Source organism: Camelina sativa, chromosome 5 (assembly GCF_000633955.1).
Source record: "Camelina sativa cultivar DH55 chromosome 5, Cs, whole genome shotgun sequence".
In the NCBI taxonomy this organism is placed as follows: domain Eukaryota; kingdom Viridiplantae; phylum Streptophyta; class Magnoliopsida; order Brassicales; family Brassicaceae; genus Camelina; species Camelina sativa.
This window is the reverse complement of record NC_025689.1, coordinates 8,402,837-8,415,615: the sequence shown is the minus strand read 5'-3', so window position 1 is coordinate 8,415,615 and position 12,779 is coordinate 8,402,837. Positions and strand designations below refer to the sequence as shown.

Here is a 12,779-nt window from a genome sequence, read left to right as displayed (position 1 = left end):
CCCCACGAATCAATCATTACTTCCTAAGATGAGTGATAGTACCAATCCAAGGAATAACTACCAAAAACAAAAACAAGACATGATTTTTAGAACTTCGAACACTTTGTAACACTAATGCATCAGTAATTTAGAGTAAAACACATGATTTAGAATTCAGCAGCTGAGTACGGAATTGGAATTGGGTGTCTGAAGCCTAATCTTCTCGGAATTGGAGCATGAAACACATATAATACCCAATTTGGTATAAACACACTCAGAAAACTGAAAAATTGGGGATTGGAAAATTTAGTAACCTTGACGGTGTCGAAAGGGTGGCCGACGGCGACAGTGGCGAGACCAGCATTCATTCCGGCGACATATTCCTTGTAAAACCCTAATCCCCCTCCGGTCGTCGTCTTCTTCTCTCCCATTCCCACCACGCCACCGAGCACTTCACTATTTTTTATTTTTTTCCTTCTTTCAACAGTTTTGATTTAATTTCTAACATTTGCTTGCAGTGCAGAGTAAAATTTGAGAGAGTACTACAAAATTTACCCTTTGCTTAGTAATTTTTTTTTTTCACTTAATTTATTTATGACTAAAATGTTTTTTTACCAAAGTTTCCAACACTTCGGTTAAACTTAAAACAAAAATTATGGGATAAGGTTGCATAGAAATGTTTGGGGATGAGATTGAGAAGGTTTTTAGATCATCAGTACAAGTCATTCGGAGGGAACTATTTCTTCTTTAGTAACGTGTAATAAAATAATAAGCAACTTTTAATTTTGAAAGTTTATAATTGTACCCAGTTACATCCAAAGACATGTATAAACTTAAATTAAATCACTATCATATTGTTGTTTGTTGACACAAGAATTCATTTAACCATGGTTAGGTTTTTGTTATACATAATGATGATATGAGATCAACCATAGTCAAGTTGAACTTTAACTAAATCACTATCGTAATTGCTTGTTGACACAATTAATTCATCTGATGATTTGAGAACAACCACGGTTATGTTACATTATGCTAAGCATACCATAGTTAAGTTAAATTTTTTCTATTAGAAGCTAATAATAATTATACTTTCTGAACAGTATAAACATTACACGAGGACGTACTATTACGGTATTACCCAACTAGGGAACTACATCGAAAGACTATATCATAATAGTTTGCTGACACTTGACACAAAGAATTCATCTAACCACGGTTAAGTTTTTGTATATACTACTATATAATGATATGAGATCAACCTTAATTAAATCACTATCATGATTGTTTTTGTTGACATTTGACACTTGACACAAATACTTCATCAAGTTAAGGTCAAGTTTTTTCTATCGATATGAGATCAACCACGGTTAAGTTAGATTCCATTATGTTAACCATAGTTAAGTTAAATTCTATCGTTAGCTAAATCATTGTTAGAAACTAAATACTGTAGTTATATTACCGAACAGTAGAAACATTACAAGAGACAACAGGACGTATCACCACCGTCAAAACCAAGCCAGATGGTGGAGATCGAACGGTCACTATTCACTAACAACCACAAACGACAAGAAAACAAAAAAAAAAAGTTGCGAATACAAAGCAAAACTAGCAAACAAACACGTGGCGGAAGCAAGACATGATATCCAAGTCACCGGCACGTATGTCAGTCACTCCATCTTCTCTCCGCTCAACGGTGCTGGCTCTTAGTATCGTCGCTGTACAGCCTACGGATCACAACAACGGTCAAAACATCTTAGATCTGATCTGATGACCGTCTAATCACAAGAATAATATCAATTGTCTAGTACGTACCAGTCGTAGACTGTGGGAGAGTTTGGATGAGAAGGCTTGTCGAAGAGGTCTGTGCCCATTCCTCTAGTGGCTATGTTACTCCCTGGATGAAACACACTTCTCCACACGTTCTCCTTACGTGCCGATCCTGGCGTCGTCGGAGTTCCAGGACTCCCCGCAACTGCCGACACAGTTTTGCTACTGCTCCCTTCTCCCACACCTTCCAAAAAATCATAACATAATTAATAAGAGAACCATGCATCTATATCTATATATATAAAGTTCATTATAGACTTAATTATACGGTAAACATCTATCTATGCAGTTGTATAAAACAAATAAATACCTTTGATGTCAAGGGGTTGGGCGGTGATCTTCTTGCGGAGGCGGCCAAGGCCATGCTCCGGCTTAGGTCCGGCAAAAGTTTCATCCCACATCTTTTATTTATCTTCCCTTTCTGGTTTTTCTTGATTTGGTTAATCTTGGAGAGAATGGTGTTAAGTGTGAAGTACTTAACTTACTTGAGGCTTCCTTCATCTAATTTATAGACCCCTTTGTAAAACTATTTCTGAAAATATCTCTTCTTCTTTTTTGTCGTCTATCTCTTTTTTTATTCGACCCGTAAAATATCTAGAGATATAGTATTAGACAAGAAACATTTAATAATTGGTTGAAAAGAATAACAAATGAAGGTTAAATATGTGCACAAAATATAATTTCGTTTAGACACTGATGAAATACTTTAGCCAAATACAGTATTAATTTTCTGTCATAAAATGAGTTGTAAAAAAGTGAGTTATTTATAATATGTCATTTAACAACATTTGAACATAACATGCCACTTCCACTTCCAGGGCGTCAAATTAGAGTTAAAATACACACAATCTTTGCAAATTAGGATGAGGATAAGACAATTTTCTATGTATATTATATAACCCGTATACAACCTTAAGTTAATACATTAGTGTTAGTGTGTAAAATAGATCAAACCATAATAATCAAAAGAGTGAGCAGTGAGGGAGGAGAGTGGGAAATATAAAAATGCGAGATGGATAGAGATCGTCGGATCGAGATATGGATAGGGACGAAGAGTCATGAAAGTAGTTGGACCTTTGTGAATCAAAGTATCCAAAGGCTTTCGTGGAAAAGTAATATAAAGTATTATAGGAACAAAACAACAACAAACATGTTTCGTGGAAAAGTATTATAGGAGGACCCGTGGAAGCTGTAACAAGGTTATGTACTTACCCTTATCTCCTTAGTTGGATAAGCTAAGCTTATTTTAAAGTTGTAAATGGTGTTTTGAGGTTAACATGTTATAAAAACTAAAAATAATCACTAACGAACCTGGTTTTGTATGCAAACAATTAAACTAAGTCAAGATGATTGAGAACATACCTTAAAACATTATTCAGTCTCTCCCTGTTATCCTCTCCATTTGCTTCCAAAGCAACCACCTCTATATGTATCAATCATCTTTTGTAAAGGTGAAAAACTGTTTTTAACTCTAAATTAAGCTTTGAAGAGTTTTATAATTGTATACATACACATTTCCTTCCACCAAGCTCCATTTCCAACCTTTGTTCCATTATTGGTAAAAGGATAGGAACAAAAGAATTTAGTTGCTACGTACTAAATACTAATTGAGGAAAAAGAAAGGATGACATAATTTACAAGAATCTCGTTCATTCGAGCTCATTGCCATTGCCACCAAAGTGGCATTTGGTTTGATAACTCAGGGTTTACCGTACTTTTCAACGTACCCCTGCAAATGAACAGAGGAAGTTTTCAGATTATAAGGCAATGCCTACCCCTGCTCATTTCTTGTTTAAGTTCGGTCTAAGAAACTCACCTCGACAAGCTTCACAATTTTGGTTGCAGACAAACCAAGATACTGATCAACTGATCCGGTGTCAGTTGGTACCTGATGAAACTGGACAGCGGCACTTACTACCTTTTCCGCAGCTTTTTTAACTATCATGTTATGCACGTCTTTGGTAAGACGACCTTCACGCCACAACGGTTTCAACATTTCTTTAACGGTTTCCACAACTGCAGTTCGGAATTGTCTCATTACTTTTATCTCCGCATCTGACCTCACTTCACCATCTATCTCATCTGGTTTCAAAGTCTTTTTATATGAAGACCCATCACTTCTATGCCAAGCATCATGCCCTGCAGGTTTGCTCCTTTTCAAAACAACTCTATTCTCTGCAGCTGCTACCGAAGAAATCTCTTTACTAGGAGTTGTTGTATCATTTTGATCAACCACTGAAGTAGCCACCCCTTCCACTACTCCATGTGCTTCCAAACTCCTTCTCGCCACACTTTCTTGGTGTTGATTTTGACTGCATGAACTGCTTTTATCATCATTCTTGCATTCCCGTGCTTGGGTACCACTTCCAGAATCACCATCTTTCTGCTGGCGAGAAATTTTCCGTGCCTGTTCTCCTTTACTTGACAATGAAGCATTAAGAGACCTGTCTCCTAGATTCTCTATATCCGTGAAAGGATCGTAGAGGGCATCAGACGAGGGAAGTATATAAGGTGGAATTGTAAACGATGCTTTAAAGGGTTCAGAAGGTTCCCAATCATCTGAAGAAACTTTCTTTCTACTGCTAGTTGTGTTGCCTGCTGCACCTTTCTCAGAAGAAACAGCTGCCTGACTCTCTTGCAGCGTTGGAAGTGATCGAGATCCATATATATTATCCTCCTTTTTAAAGTTCGCCACGGTAGAAGCACCCTCATTCATGGGAACAGAAGCTACAGAACTGGACAAAGATCCTGTCCAGGCTGGTCCAGAGGATCCAATGTCTGGTTTTAAATAGGAACTGATAGGAGATCTATGCTCATGATGAACAAAGCTGCTTCTCAATGTGAAGGAATTGCTGTTATTAATAACTAGAGACCTGTTGTCAGTGAAAGCAGCACCACACGTTTGCTGCAAACTCTCTCTTCCTATGTTTTCAGACGAAGGCAAAAAGCGCATCTCGTTATTGAACGGGAAAACTCTCTGAGAACCTGGGGGATTGACGAAAGACATGGAGGAGAAAACTCTCTGAGAACCTGGGGGATTCACGAAAGATAAATCCTCTCTGGTATGCGAAGGTGTCACGCCATTTTCCATTAAGTGGGAAACTCTAATGCTGTTCGATATTCTTCTTTCTAAATAAAATAAGAAAACCAAAATAATTTATTTGTTAATTCATGAAGAGCAATTAACCCTCAGAAGGCCAGAAGTATTCAACGACCTCTATATTGTTGGAACTGCTTCAACACAGGATCACAAATATCAAAATCTTCAAAAGAATATTCCAATGATACTACATACCTACATCAGACTGGATATAACTGCTTCCAGCCATGTTATTTTCCGGCTGTTGTTGACTAGTGCAATTTGAATTCTCTTTCACATGTAGAAACTTGCAGGAAACCCCGTTGAAACACCACCCTTTAGCAAAAAACTTGCAGAGATGAGCTGCACGTTTTTGTTCTGGTTCATTCCCTTCACCGGCGGCAGGGAAAAAGCTGTTTGGCGTTATACCCGGAGCAGGAAATCTGAGAACCGAATCTTTCAGTATAAAGTCTTTGAAACATGCAAAATACAGAAGGCTCATACTCCTAAACTTAGTTTAAGCAGGAAAAAAATAGCCATACCTTGATAAAGTTCCATTATCTTGAGCAAAAGCTTGTTCCTTTATGATATTTGCTTGCTCATTTGAAGGTGTTGTTACAGAATGCCTCTTCACATCAACATGGGACGAGTTTGAATGAACAAAAGAGTTCCCTACAGAAACAAAGTACAAAACTTTGAGTTCTGTAACAGTAGTAATGAACTTGCCTACTTCGTATATTAAAGCTACAATTTTTACAAGAGAGCTTCAGTGACAATCTAATTTAGAAAAACCATTCAAGTCTTTAAACCTCTCATCAGAGCTAAATCTAATCAATTTGATAATTATCTCCGTCTTCTGGAACAAAAACTCATCAGTTCAAATTAGAATAGGTGTTTTCCATCAAATCAAGTCACAAACTTTGACAAAATCAATCAACAAAACCGTGAACCAAATCACGAATTCAATCAAATACTAACCGTTCTGGGGATTGGGAGCTTGAATTGGTTTAGATTCTCCTCCAATTGTATGTACTTGCACCTTTTGTTCGACCTCATCATCGTCAATGTCCATGTCGGAATCAGACATCTTGAAGTCTCCGGCGAGGTAAACAAACCCAGAGAGTGGTAAATTTGGTAAATATACTGCGGCGTGATCGGAGGACGAAAGCTCGCTGTTTTTGGTTGAGTCCTCCTGATCTCTCCGAGAGAATACGTTTGGTATCGAAACCACCATTGATTACAAAGACCCGTATTCATTTATATATCTATTGGGCCTTTCCTAAATTATATAAAGCTCAAGGCCCAATAATTAACATTTTAAGCAAATATTTCCTAATTTCGCATGTGCTTGTTTCATCCTTTATGCTAACCGGATTAAACCAAAACAAAATTTTAAGGAGAACCGAAATCAAACCGTGAATAAACGTGAAGCGTAGTGGTGTTCTGTTTCACGTTAACTCCATCACTGTCACGGGACAGTTCGTAATTTGGTGAAATAAAGAAAAAAACCCTAATTACCCTTCGTTCGCCGTCGGCTACTTTTGATGGCGGACCAATCGTCGGACACCGTTAACAAACTTTCGTCGGAAATGGAGACTGTTTCCGTTTCAACAACTCAGGCACCTTCTTCTTCCTCCGCTGGATTACAGTGAGTTTTCTTCCCATCATCATTTTTTTTTTTTGAGTTTAGCTCTTCAATTTTAAGTTTGGATTACTTGATTTTCTCATGGAGATCAGAGCTTTTCGTCTTAGTCGGGCTATAGCAATTTAGGAGTATGGAACTTTTGAAATTGAATGTTTCTCCAATTTTGAAGTGTTGCATTGTTTGTTGTTTGCTAATTTTTGTGGTGGATTCAAACTTGACTAATGCTTCAGGATGAGTGAAGAGGTTGAGAAGAGATACAGAATTGTTAGGAGCATTGGTGAGGAATGCATACAGGAGGAAGAGCTTAAGAATCTTCTTGCTAAGAAGGCTGCTCCCATTTGCTATGATGGGTTTGAACCATCTGGAAGGATGCACATTGCTCAGGTCAGTTATCTATCTAGCTGCTTCCATGTGACTTTTAGTTAATTTTTTTGTCACTTATTCCATTACTTTATATGTGGGAAGCTTGGGCTAATCTGTTTTGTTCTGTTGTTTCCTAATAGGGAGTGATGAAGGTCATTAATGTGAACAAAATGACTTCAGCGGGTTGCAGAGTGAAAATTTGGATTGCTGATTGGTTTGCTCAGTTGAACAACAAAATGGGCGGCGACTTGAAGAAAATCAGAGTGGTTGGAGAATACTTCCAAGAGATATGGAAGGCTGCTGGGATGGACAATGACAAAGTTGAGTTTTTGTGGTCGTCTGAGGAAATTAATTCCAAGGCCGATAAGTACTGGCCTCTTGTGATGGACATTGCTCGCAAAAACAAGCTCCCTAGAATCTTAAGGTTACTTTTTTTTAGTCTTCTCCATGCTTGGGTGTATTTATGTGAGGGAAATGATGGGACCTGAATGACTCTGTATCTTTTCCTTGCAGGTGTGTGCAGATCATGGGACGTAGTGAGACTGATGAACTGAGTGCTGCTCAGATCCTTTACCCATGCATGCAATGTGCAGATATATTTTTCCTCGAGGTACTTTTATATGTATTTTGGATTTATTTTTCCTTAGTTTAAGACTTCTCTTGCCCATGACCTGTCTTTGGACTCTGTTTCTTGTTAATGGGATCGAGAATTTAGCTTTACCTCAGCTTAAAAGTCTATTTTATAGTCGACAAAGCACCTGAGAAAAACTCCAGTTAGAAAAGTGCATATATGATTGGCAGATCTTGTTATAGTTGGTTTTTCACTCAGTCTAATGTTATATTATGTTTATCTGGGTTATGAGTTCTGTGACTGCTGTTAAAACGTTTGTTATACATCTGTAGGCTGATATTTGCCAGCTTGGGATGGATCAAAGAAAAGTAAACGTACTTGCGAGAGAATACTGTGATGACATAAAGAGGAAAAACAAACCGATAATCTTATCGCACCGTATGCTCTACATTTTCCTAATTGAATTCTGTTATACCACGTATTTCCAGGACTAGCTTTGTTAATCATCTATTAGCTGTAACTACTTACAGATATGCTTCCTGGTCTCCAACAAGGGCAAGAAAAAATGTCCAAAAGTGATCCATTATCTGCCATCTTTATGGAAGATGAGGAGGTAACTGTAACTTAGACAAAATTCTAAGTTAACAAGAGTAGAGAAGAGTTTTTTTAAAGTTATTGACTAGTTATGAAGGTCTTTCCCTCCTCAGGCTGAAGTTAATGTGAAGATCAAGAAAGCTTACTGCCCTCCAAAAATTGTGCAAGGCAACCCATGCCTTGAATACATCAAATACATCATTCTGCCATGGTTTGATGAGTTCACAGTTGAGCGTAATGAAGAATATGGCGGCAACAAGTGAGTTGTTCTCCCTTTTTTATTTCTAAAACTAATCACAGTCGCTTGCTCAATTTTAAATCCAATTTGGAATTTGCTGTAATCCTATTACATATGTCATTAAGATGGTGAAACTGATCCTGCTGTGGAATCTCTTCCAAATGTTAGGACCTACAAAAGCTTTGAAGAGATTGCTACTGAATATGAAAGCGGTGAGTTGCACCCCGGGGATCTGAAGAAAGGCCTGATGAACTCGTTGAACAAGATTTTGCAAGTAAGTAAAACTTTCTTCATGTTATTAGCAAAAAGATAAAAACAACACGTATTTCAGAAATCCAACCTTTTAGTAGTTTTTGGATTAAACAACAAAAATAATTACCTCCGTTTATTACAATAATGGCAGCCTGTTCGTGATCATTTCAAAACAGACGCACGCGCCAAGAACCTGCTCAAACAGATCAAGGTAACAAAAACACATTATGTTTTGTGGTTATGTTACTACATAAGAATCTCTCTCTCTCTCTCACACACTCCAGTTTTTGTTTTGTGTAGGCTTACAGAGTCACCAGATAAACAAATTACAGAGCCAGAATGCGTCATTGTTTCAAGTTTCAACAAAGCTTTCTCTCACTTTTTATGAAACTTACTAGTTACTATTTACCAAAACACATTGTAAAACTCCTTGGATTTGGAGTAATATCAAATGCTACTACTGCTAGTTTACCCAACAAACATCTTTATCAAAAGAAATATATTAGTCAATAAATAGATAATTTACTTTAGGTCTTAGATTGACGTGGCTGCCTCAAACTGCCTTTTTTTTTTTTTCGTTCTTTTTTCTTTTTATCTTTTCTTTTTTTCAATTTTTTAAAAAAGTTGAGAAAAAATAGTAAATTCCACTAAAAAGAATCATCAGAAGAAGAAGACTCATCATAATCACGTCTCTCTCTCTCTCTAGGGATTTCTACTTCTAAAGAGATCGAAGAAGAAAGAGATTTTGTTCGTTTCGAGATTTTGACCTCAGTCCCCCAATGGCGTCAAACACCAGCAACGATAATTTCCAGCATAGACCACGGCAAAGAAACGGACCGCCTCCGCCGCGGCGACAAGGAAGAAACCCGCCGCCTCCTCCGTCACGGAATCAACCACAGCAGCAGACTCCGCAGGAGAAGAGGAAACCGGTGTTCGTGAAGGTGGATCAGCTAAAACCAGGAACGAGCGGTCACACTTTGACTGTTAAAGTCGTCGATCAGAATTCCGTAACTCAGAAGCCTACTGGTGGTGGTGCTTCTTCTTCTTCTTCCTCTCATCTCCGACCTGCTCGGATCTCTGAGTGTCTCGTTGGTGATGAGACTGCTTGTATCCTCTTCACTGCTCGCAACGATCAAGGTGACTTCATCCGATTCCTCCTCTCTTCCAATTTTGTTTTTTTAATTTTATTTTATAATTTTGGTTTATTTATGTTTCTTTTTTTGAATTACCTTTCAATTCTTAAAACATTGTAGCTATTGTGTTAAGAATTCAAATGTTGGATACTTTAAGCCTTTCTCTCTTGGAACCTACATCGATATTACTTGTACTCATATGCTAGGATTATAGATTTTGTTGATTAAAGACGGCTCTCTAGGATCTGTACTGCTCTGTTATTGATTTTTGGGGGCTAATATGTAAGTCTTTGTTGTGTGTAGTGGACTTGATGAAACCAGGAGCAACTGTGAATATCCGGAATGCAAAGATAGATATGTTCAAGGGATCAATGAGGCTTGCTGTTGACAAATGGGGTCGCATCGAAGTCATTGAACCGGTTGACATTACTGTTAAAGAAGACAACAATTTGTCTCTTGTGGAGTATGAGCTTGTCAATGTCGTTGAGGAATGATCTCTAACCACCCCTTCAATGTCTCTTAATAGGTAATATATCAAGTGCGCCACAATGAATTTTGTTTTGCTACCGCGCGGGTGTATGATGTGGGCAAGTTTGCTATTTTTATCTACCGGTTGTATTTATGTCGATCTCGGGTTTTGGTGCGCACGATATATCAATATCGGTATGTACTCTTTTAAGTTTTGGATGCTTTTGTTTGGTCCTTGAACAGAATGTTAATGGAAAAAACTTGGAAATTTTTTTTTTTTATGTCTTGCAAATAGTCATATGATCTATACCCAAATGCCACTTCCAAGTTTTGATATTTTGATTGAGCAATACCCAAAAATAAAGAGAAGCTTGGATTGGGACCGGTTTTTACTAATAACTGTAACTGCACTTGCTGGTCCTTACAAATCTCCTGGGTTAGAGTTGATAAGAATTCTATAAGATTCCTTAATGGACAACCTTGAAGGTCAGAACCTGATCTTTATGACCTAAGAAGAAACATGACACCGCAACTGTCACTTCATCCCCTTGCTTTAAAACTGCATCCATTCTTGCACTCCATATGAGATCCATCATGCATCATCAATACAATCTGAGCACATAGAACATCATATCAGCATCCAGAAAAAAAAAACATAACCGCATGTGATCAGACAGAACAAAATAGTGTTGCAGGATTCATCAAAGTTTCTATTGGCCATTCATCCGAAACACTATCACTTTCACAAGAAAATCAACCCAGCATCAAGATTCCCTCTTAGCCTAACTCCAAAAAGAAGACATGATAGATAGTTTACATCACTCATTGAATGAATGCAAGACATTGAACAACTCTACACTTAATCTACAACAACTCTTATGAATAGAGATAGATGTGCAAGTCCGCAAGCATATGATGTATACAGTATACACATGAACATTGCAAAAAGATTGAAATGATACAGCTCTAGCATCTATGTATCACACAATCTCTCTTATCTTCAATATTCAACAACAAGATTGTTTTCACCAAATCTCTCAAGTAAATCAGTCACTAAGTATCAAATCACTGAGAGATAATAGATTCTTTGACTAGAGAAAGTACCTTGGAGGGTCCAAATGGAGCGTCCTGAAGCTGAAAGCATCGAATTGAGCAAAGCAGAAGCAGTGGCCGTGTGGTACGGCAGCATCGTCTCGACGCAGCAGCTCAATTCCACCGGAGATCTTTTCAATTTCAAAATGGCATAAATCAAAACTGAATTAAAACCGCGACGCAATCAATGTTTCGGTTTTCACTGTGTCAATACCTGAAAATGCGGTTAGAGAGAGGGCTCTGTTTAGGCATCCTAAACGCAGACCGCGCAGAAGAAGACGTAGGCTTCGTCGACCTTAACGCGGCAACGGCGGCTCGTCCAACACCGGAACGGAAGACGGATCTGGCGGCGGACATTGATAGTTTCCGATTAATCTCGTTGGAGTTTTTTAGGATTTTGGGGTTTTTTGGGTTTATAGGTTTCGTTTGGGTCAACGCAACAAAAGTGTTTTGTTACACGAGCGTGTGCATGTCACGTGACTATGACCATATCATAAATTCTATACAAATCTGTTGTCGGTGTTTTTTTCACAAAGCAAAGAAAAGAGAAAATTATTAACATTAGAGTATTAGCAAAATTATTAACACTGCAATAGATTTTGCTTAAGTGTGTTTTTTCTTGTTCGTTTTGAACCTTTATAGAAGATATAAGACTATCCTCATCAGTCAAAAATCCACAGAGTTTCTTAAAAGCAAAATAAATTAATATTTTAATTGTTTGATTATATTTAATTTTTTAAAATAAGTTGAATCAACGAGGATAGTCTAATAGTGCAAGAAACATTTGAAATGTTTCTTGATGAAGAAACGATTCTCTTCTCTCTCATAACTTTTCATTACTTTTTGATTTTTTTATTGTAAAAGTTTCTAAACACCAATGAGGATAGTCTAAGAAGAATAGAGATTGAATTAACATTGGAATATTAGCATAACAAGCATCACCATATACTATATTTATTCTTTCCAAAATTTATATGCAGACAATTATATTTTTGATGAATAAACCATATTATAACTTTTAGTTTGACAAAAAAAAGAAACACTCGAACAAATAAAAGCAAATATTTATTATATTGTTTCATGTGGGCATGCTTATGGAGTGAACTGATCTCCTTGCTCTTCACCGAACATCTCGGGCTGTTGGTTCGAATCGTATGGATTCTTGAAGTTGGATTTCTTCTCATTGTAACCGGTGGGCTTGTAGTTGTAATAGTGATTCTGGTAGAAGCTTCCGTGGTTTCTGTCGTCGTCAAGGTCGTAGTAGTATTTACCATTTGCCATATACCTCGTATCGCTCATCCCTTGTCTCTCTACGTTGTTGCTGTAACCCTTGTACGCCTCCTTCTCTCTCTTCTCCGTCCCGTAACTATTGGGGTTTCCGTAGTAGCTCGTGTCCTTGTTGCTGTAACCCTTGTACGCCTCTTTCTCTCTCTTATCCGTCCCGTAAGTATCGGGGTTCCCGTAGTAGACCGTGTCCTTGTTGTTGTTGTCGTAAATCTCGGTCGGCTTAGGATAGCTATCTCTGTAGTTCTTGTAAG

The 12,779-nt window shown here is 37.7% G+C and overlaps 7 protein-coding genes across 9 annotated transcripts in view; 2 read left to right on the top strand and 5 right to left on the bottom strand.

Moving 5' to 3' along the window:
- Positions 1 to 651, bottom strand: part of LOC104786177 (mitochondrial arginine transporter BAC1-like) — a 2,386-nt gene extending 1,735 nt beyond the window's left edge. Inside the window, exon 1 of the mRNA XM_010511526.2 lies at positions 294 to 651. Coding sequence (XP_010509828.1) covers positions 294 to 410 — 117 coding nt within the window. The 5' untranslated portion in view covers positions 411 to 651. The remainder of the gene's footprint in view (positions 1 to 293) is intronic.
- LOC104786175 (dormancy-associated protein homolog 1-like) lies at positions 1,407 to 2,328 on the bottom strand. The gene is made up of 3 exons (XM_010511523.2): positions 2,117 to 2,328; positions 1,792 to 1,990; positions 1,407 to 1,703 (listed from the first exon to the last, which is right to left on the bottom strand). The coding sequence occupies exons 1-3, from the start codon at positions 2,205 to 2,207 to the stop codon at positions 1,667 to 1,669; spliced, it is 327 nt and encodes a 108-aa protein (XP_010509825.1). The 5' UTR covers positions 2,208 to 2,328; the 3' UTR covers positions 1,407 to 1,666.
- LOC104786174 (protein FRIGIDA-ESSENTIAL 1-like) lies at positions 3,257 to 6,111 on the bottom strand. 2 transcript variants are annotated; one of them, XM_010511522.1, is made up of 6 exons: positions 5,864 to 6,111; positions 5,428 to 5,557; positions 5,102 to 5,328; positions 4,837 to 4,935; positions 3,623 to 4,728; positions 3,257 to 3,535 (listed from the first exon to the last, which is right to left on the bottom strand). In XM_010511522.1, the coding sequence occupies exons 1-6, from the start codon at positions 5,970 to 5,972 to the stop codon at positions 3,506 to 3,508; spliced, it is 1,701 nt and encodes a 566-aa protein (XP_010509824.1). In that variant the 5' UTR covers positions 5,973 to 6,111; the 3' UTR covers positions 3,257 to 3,505. The 2 variants fall into 2 exon arrangements, with proteins under 2 accessions (XP_010509824.1, XP_010509823.1); XM_010511521.1 differs by having other exon boundaries at positions 3,623 to 4,935.
- Positions 6,344 to 9,078, top strand: LOC104786172 (tyrosine--tRNA ligase 1, cytoplasmic). The gene is made up of 10 exons (XM_010511520.2): positions 6,344 to 6,533; positions 6,761 to 6,914; positions 7,034 to 7,317; positions 7,407 to 7,503; positions 7,797 to 7,902; positions 7,995 to 8,077; positions 8,172 to 8,317; positions 8,465 to 8,570; positions 8,700 to 8,759; positions 8,849 to 9,078. The coding sequence occupies exons 1-10, from the start codon at positions 6,430 to 6,432 to the stop codon at positions 8,867 to 8,869; spliced, it is 1,161 nt and encodes a 386-aa protein (XP_010509822.1). The 5' UTR covers positions 6,344 to 6,429; the 3' UTR covers positions 8,870 to 9,078.
- Positions 9,219 to 10,426, top strand: LOC104786171 (uncharacterized protein At4g28440-like). Its single transcript, XM_010511519.2, has 2 exons — positions 9,219 to 9,685; positions 9,985 to 10,426. Exons 1-2 carry the CDS (start codon positions 9,328 to 9,330, stop codon positions 10,173 to 10,175), a joined length of 549 nt encoding a protein of 182 aa, XP_010509821.1. The 5' UTR covers positions 9,219 to 9,327; the 3' UTR covers positions 10,176 to 10,426.
- Positions 10,524 to 11,660, bottom strand: LOC104786170 (protein NUCLEAR FUSION DEFECTIVE 6, chloroplastic/mitochondrial-like). Its single transcript, XM_010511518.1, has 3 exons — positions 11,456 to 11,660; positions 11,254 to 11,372; positions 10,524 to 10,761 (listed from the first exon to the last, which is right to left on the bottom strand). The coding sequence occupies exons 1-3, from the start codon at positions 11,596 to 11,598 to the stop codon at positions 10,742 to 10,744; spliced, it is 282 nt and encodes a 93-aa protein (XP_010509820.1). The 5' UTR covers positions 11,599 to 11,660; the 3' UTR covers positions 10,524 to 10,741.
- The window catches only part of LOC104786169 (protein E6-like), a 1,236-nt gene continuing 621 nt past the window's right edge, over positions 12,165 to 12,779 (bottom strand). The window contains exon 2 of one of the 2 annotated variants that reach the window (XM_010511517.2): positions 12,165 to 12,717. In XM_010511517.2, the coding sequence (XP_010509819.1) occupies positions 12,334 to 12,717 (384 nt within the window). In that variant the 3' untranslated portion in view covers positions 12,165 to 12,333. Of the gene's footprint in view, positions 12,762 to 12,779 lie in introns of both variants that reach the window. The other variant, XM_010511516.2, reaches the window with a different exon arrangement.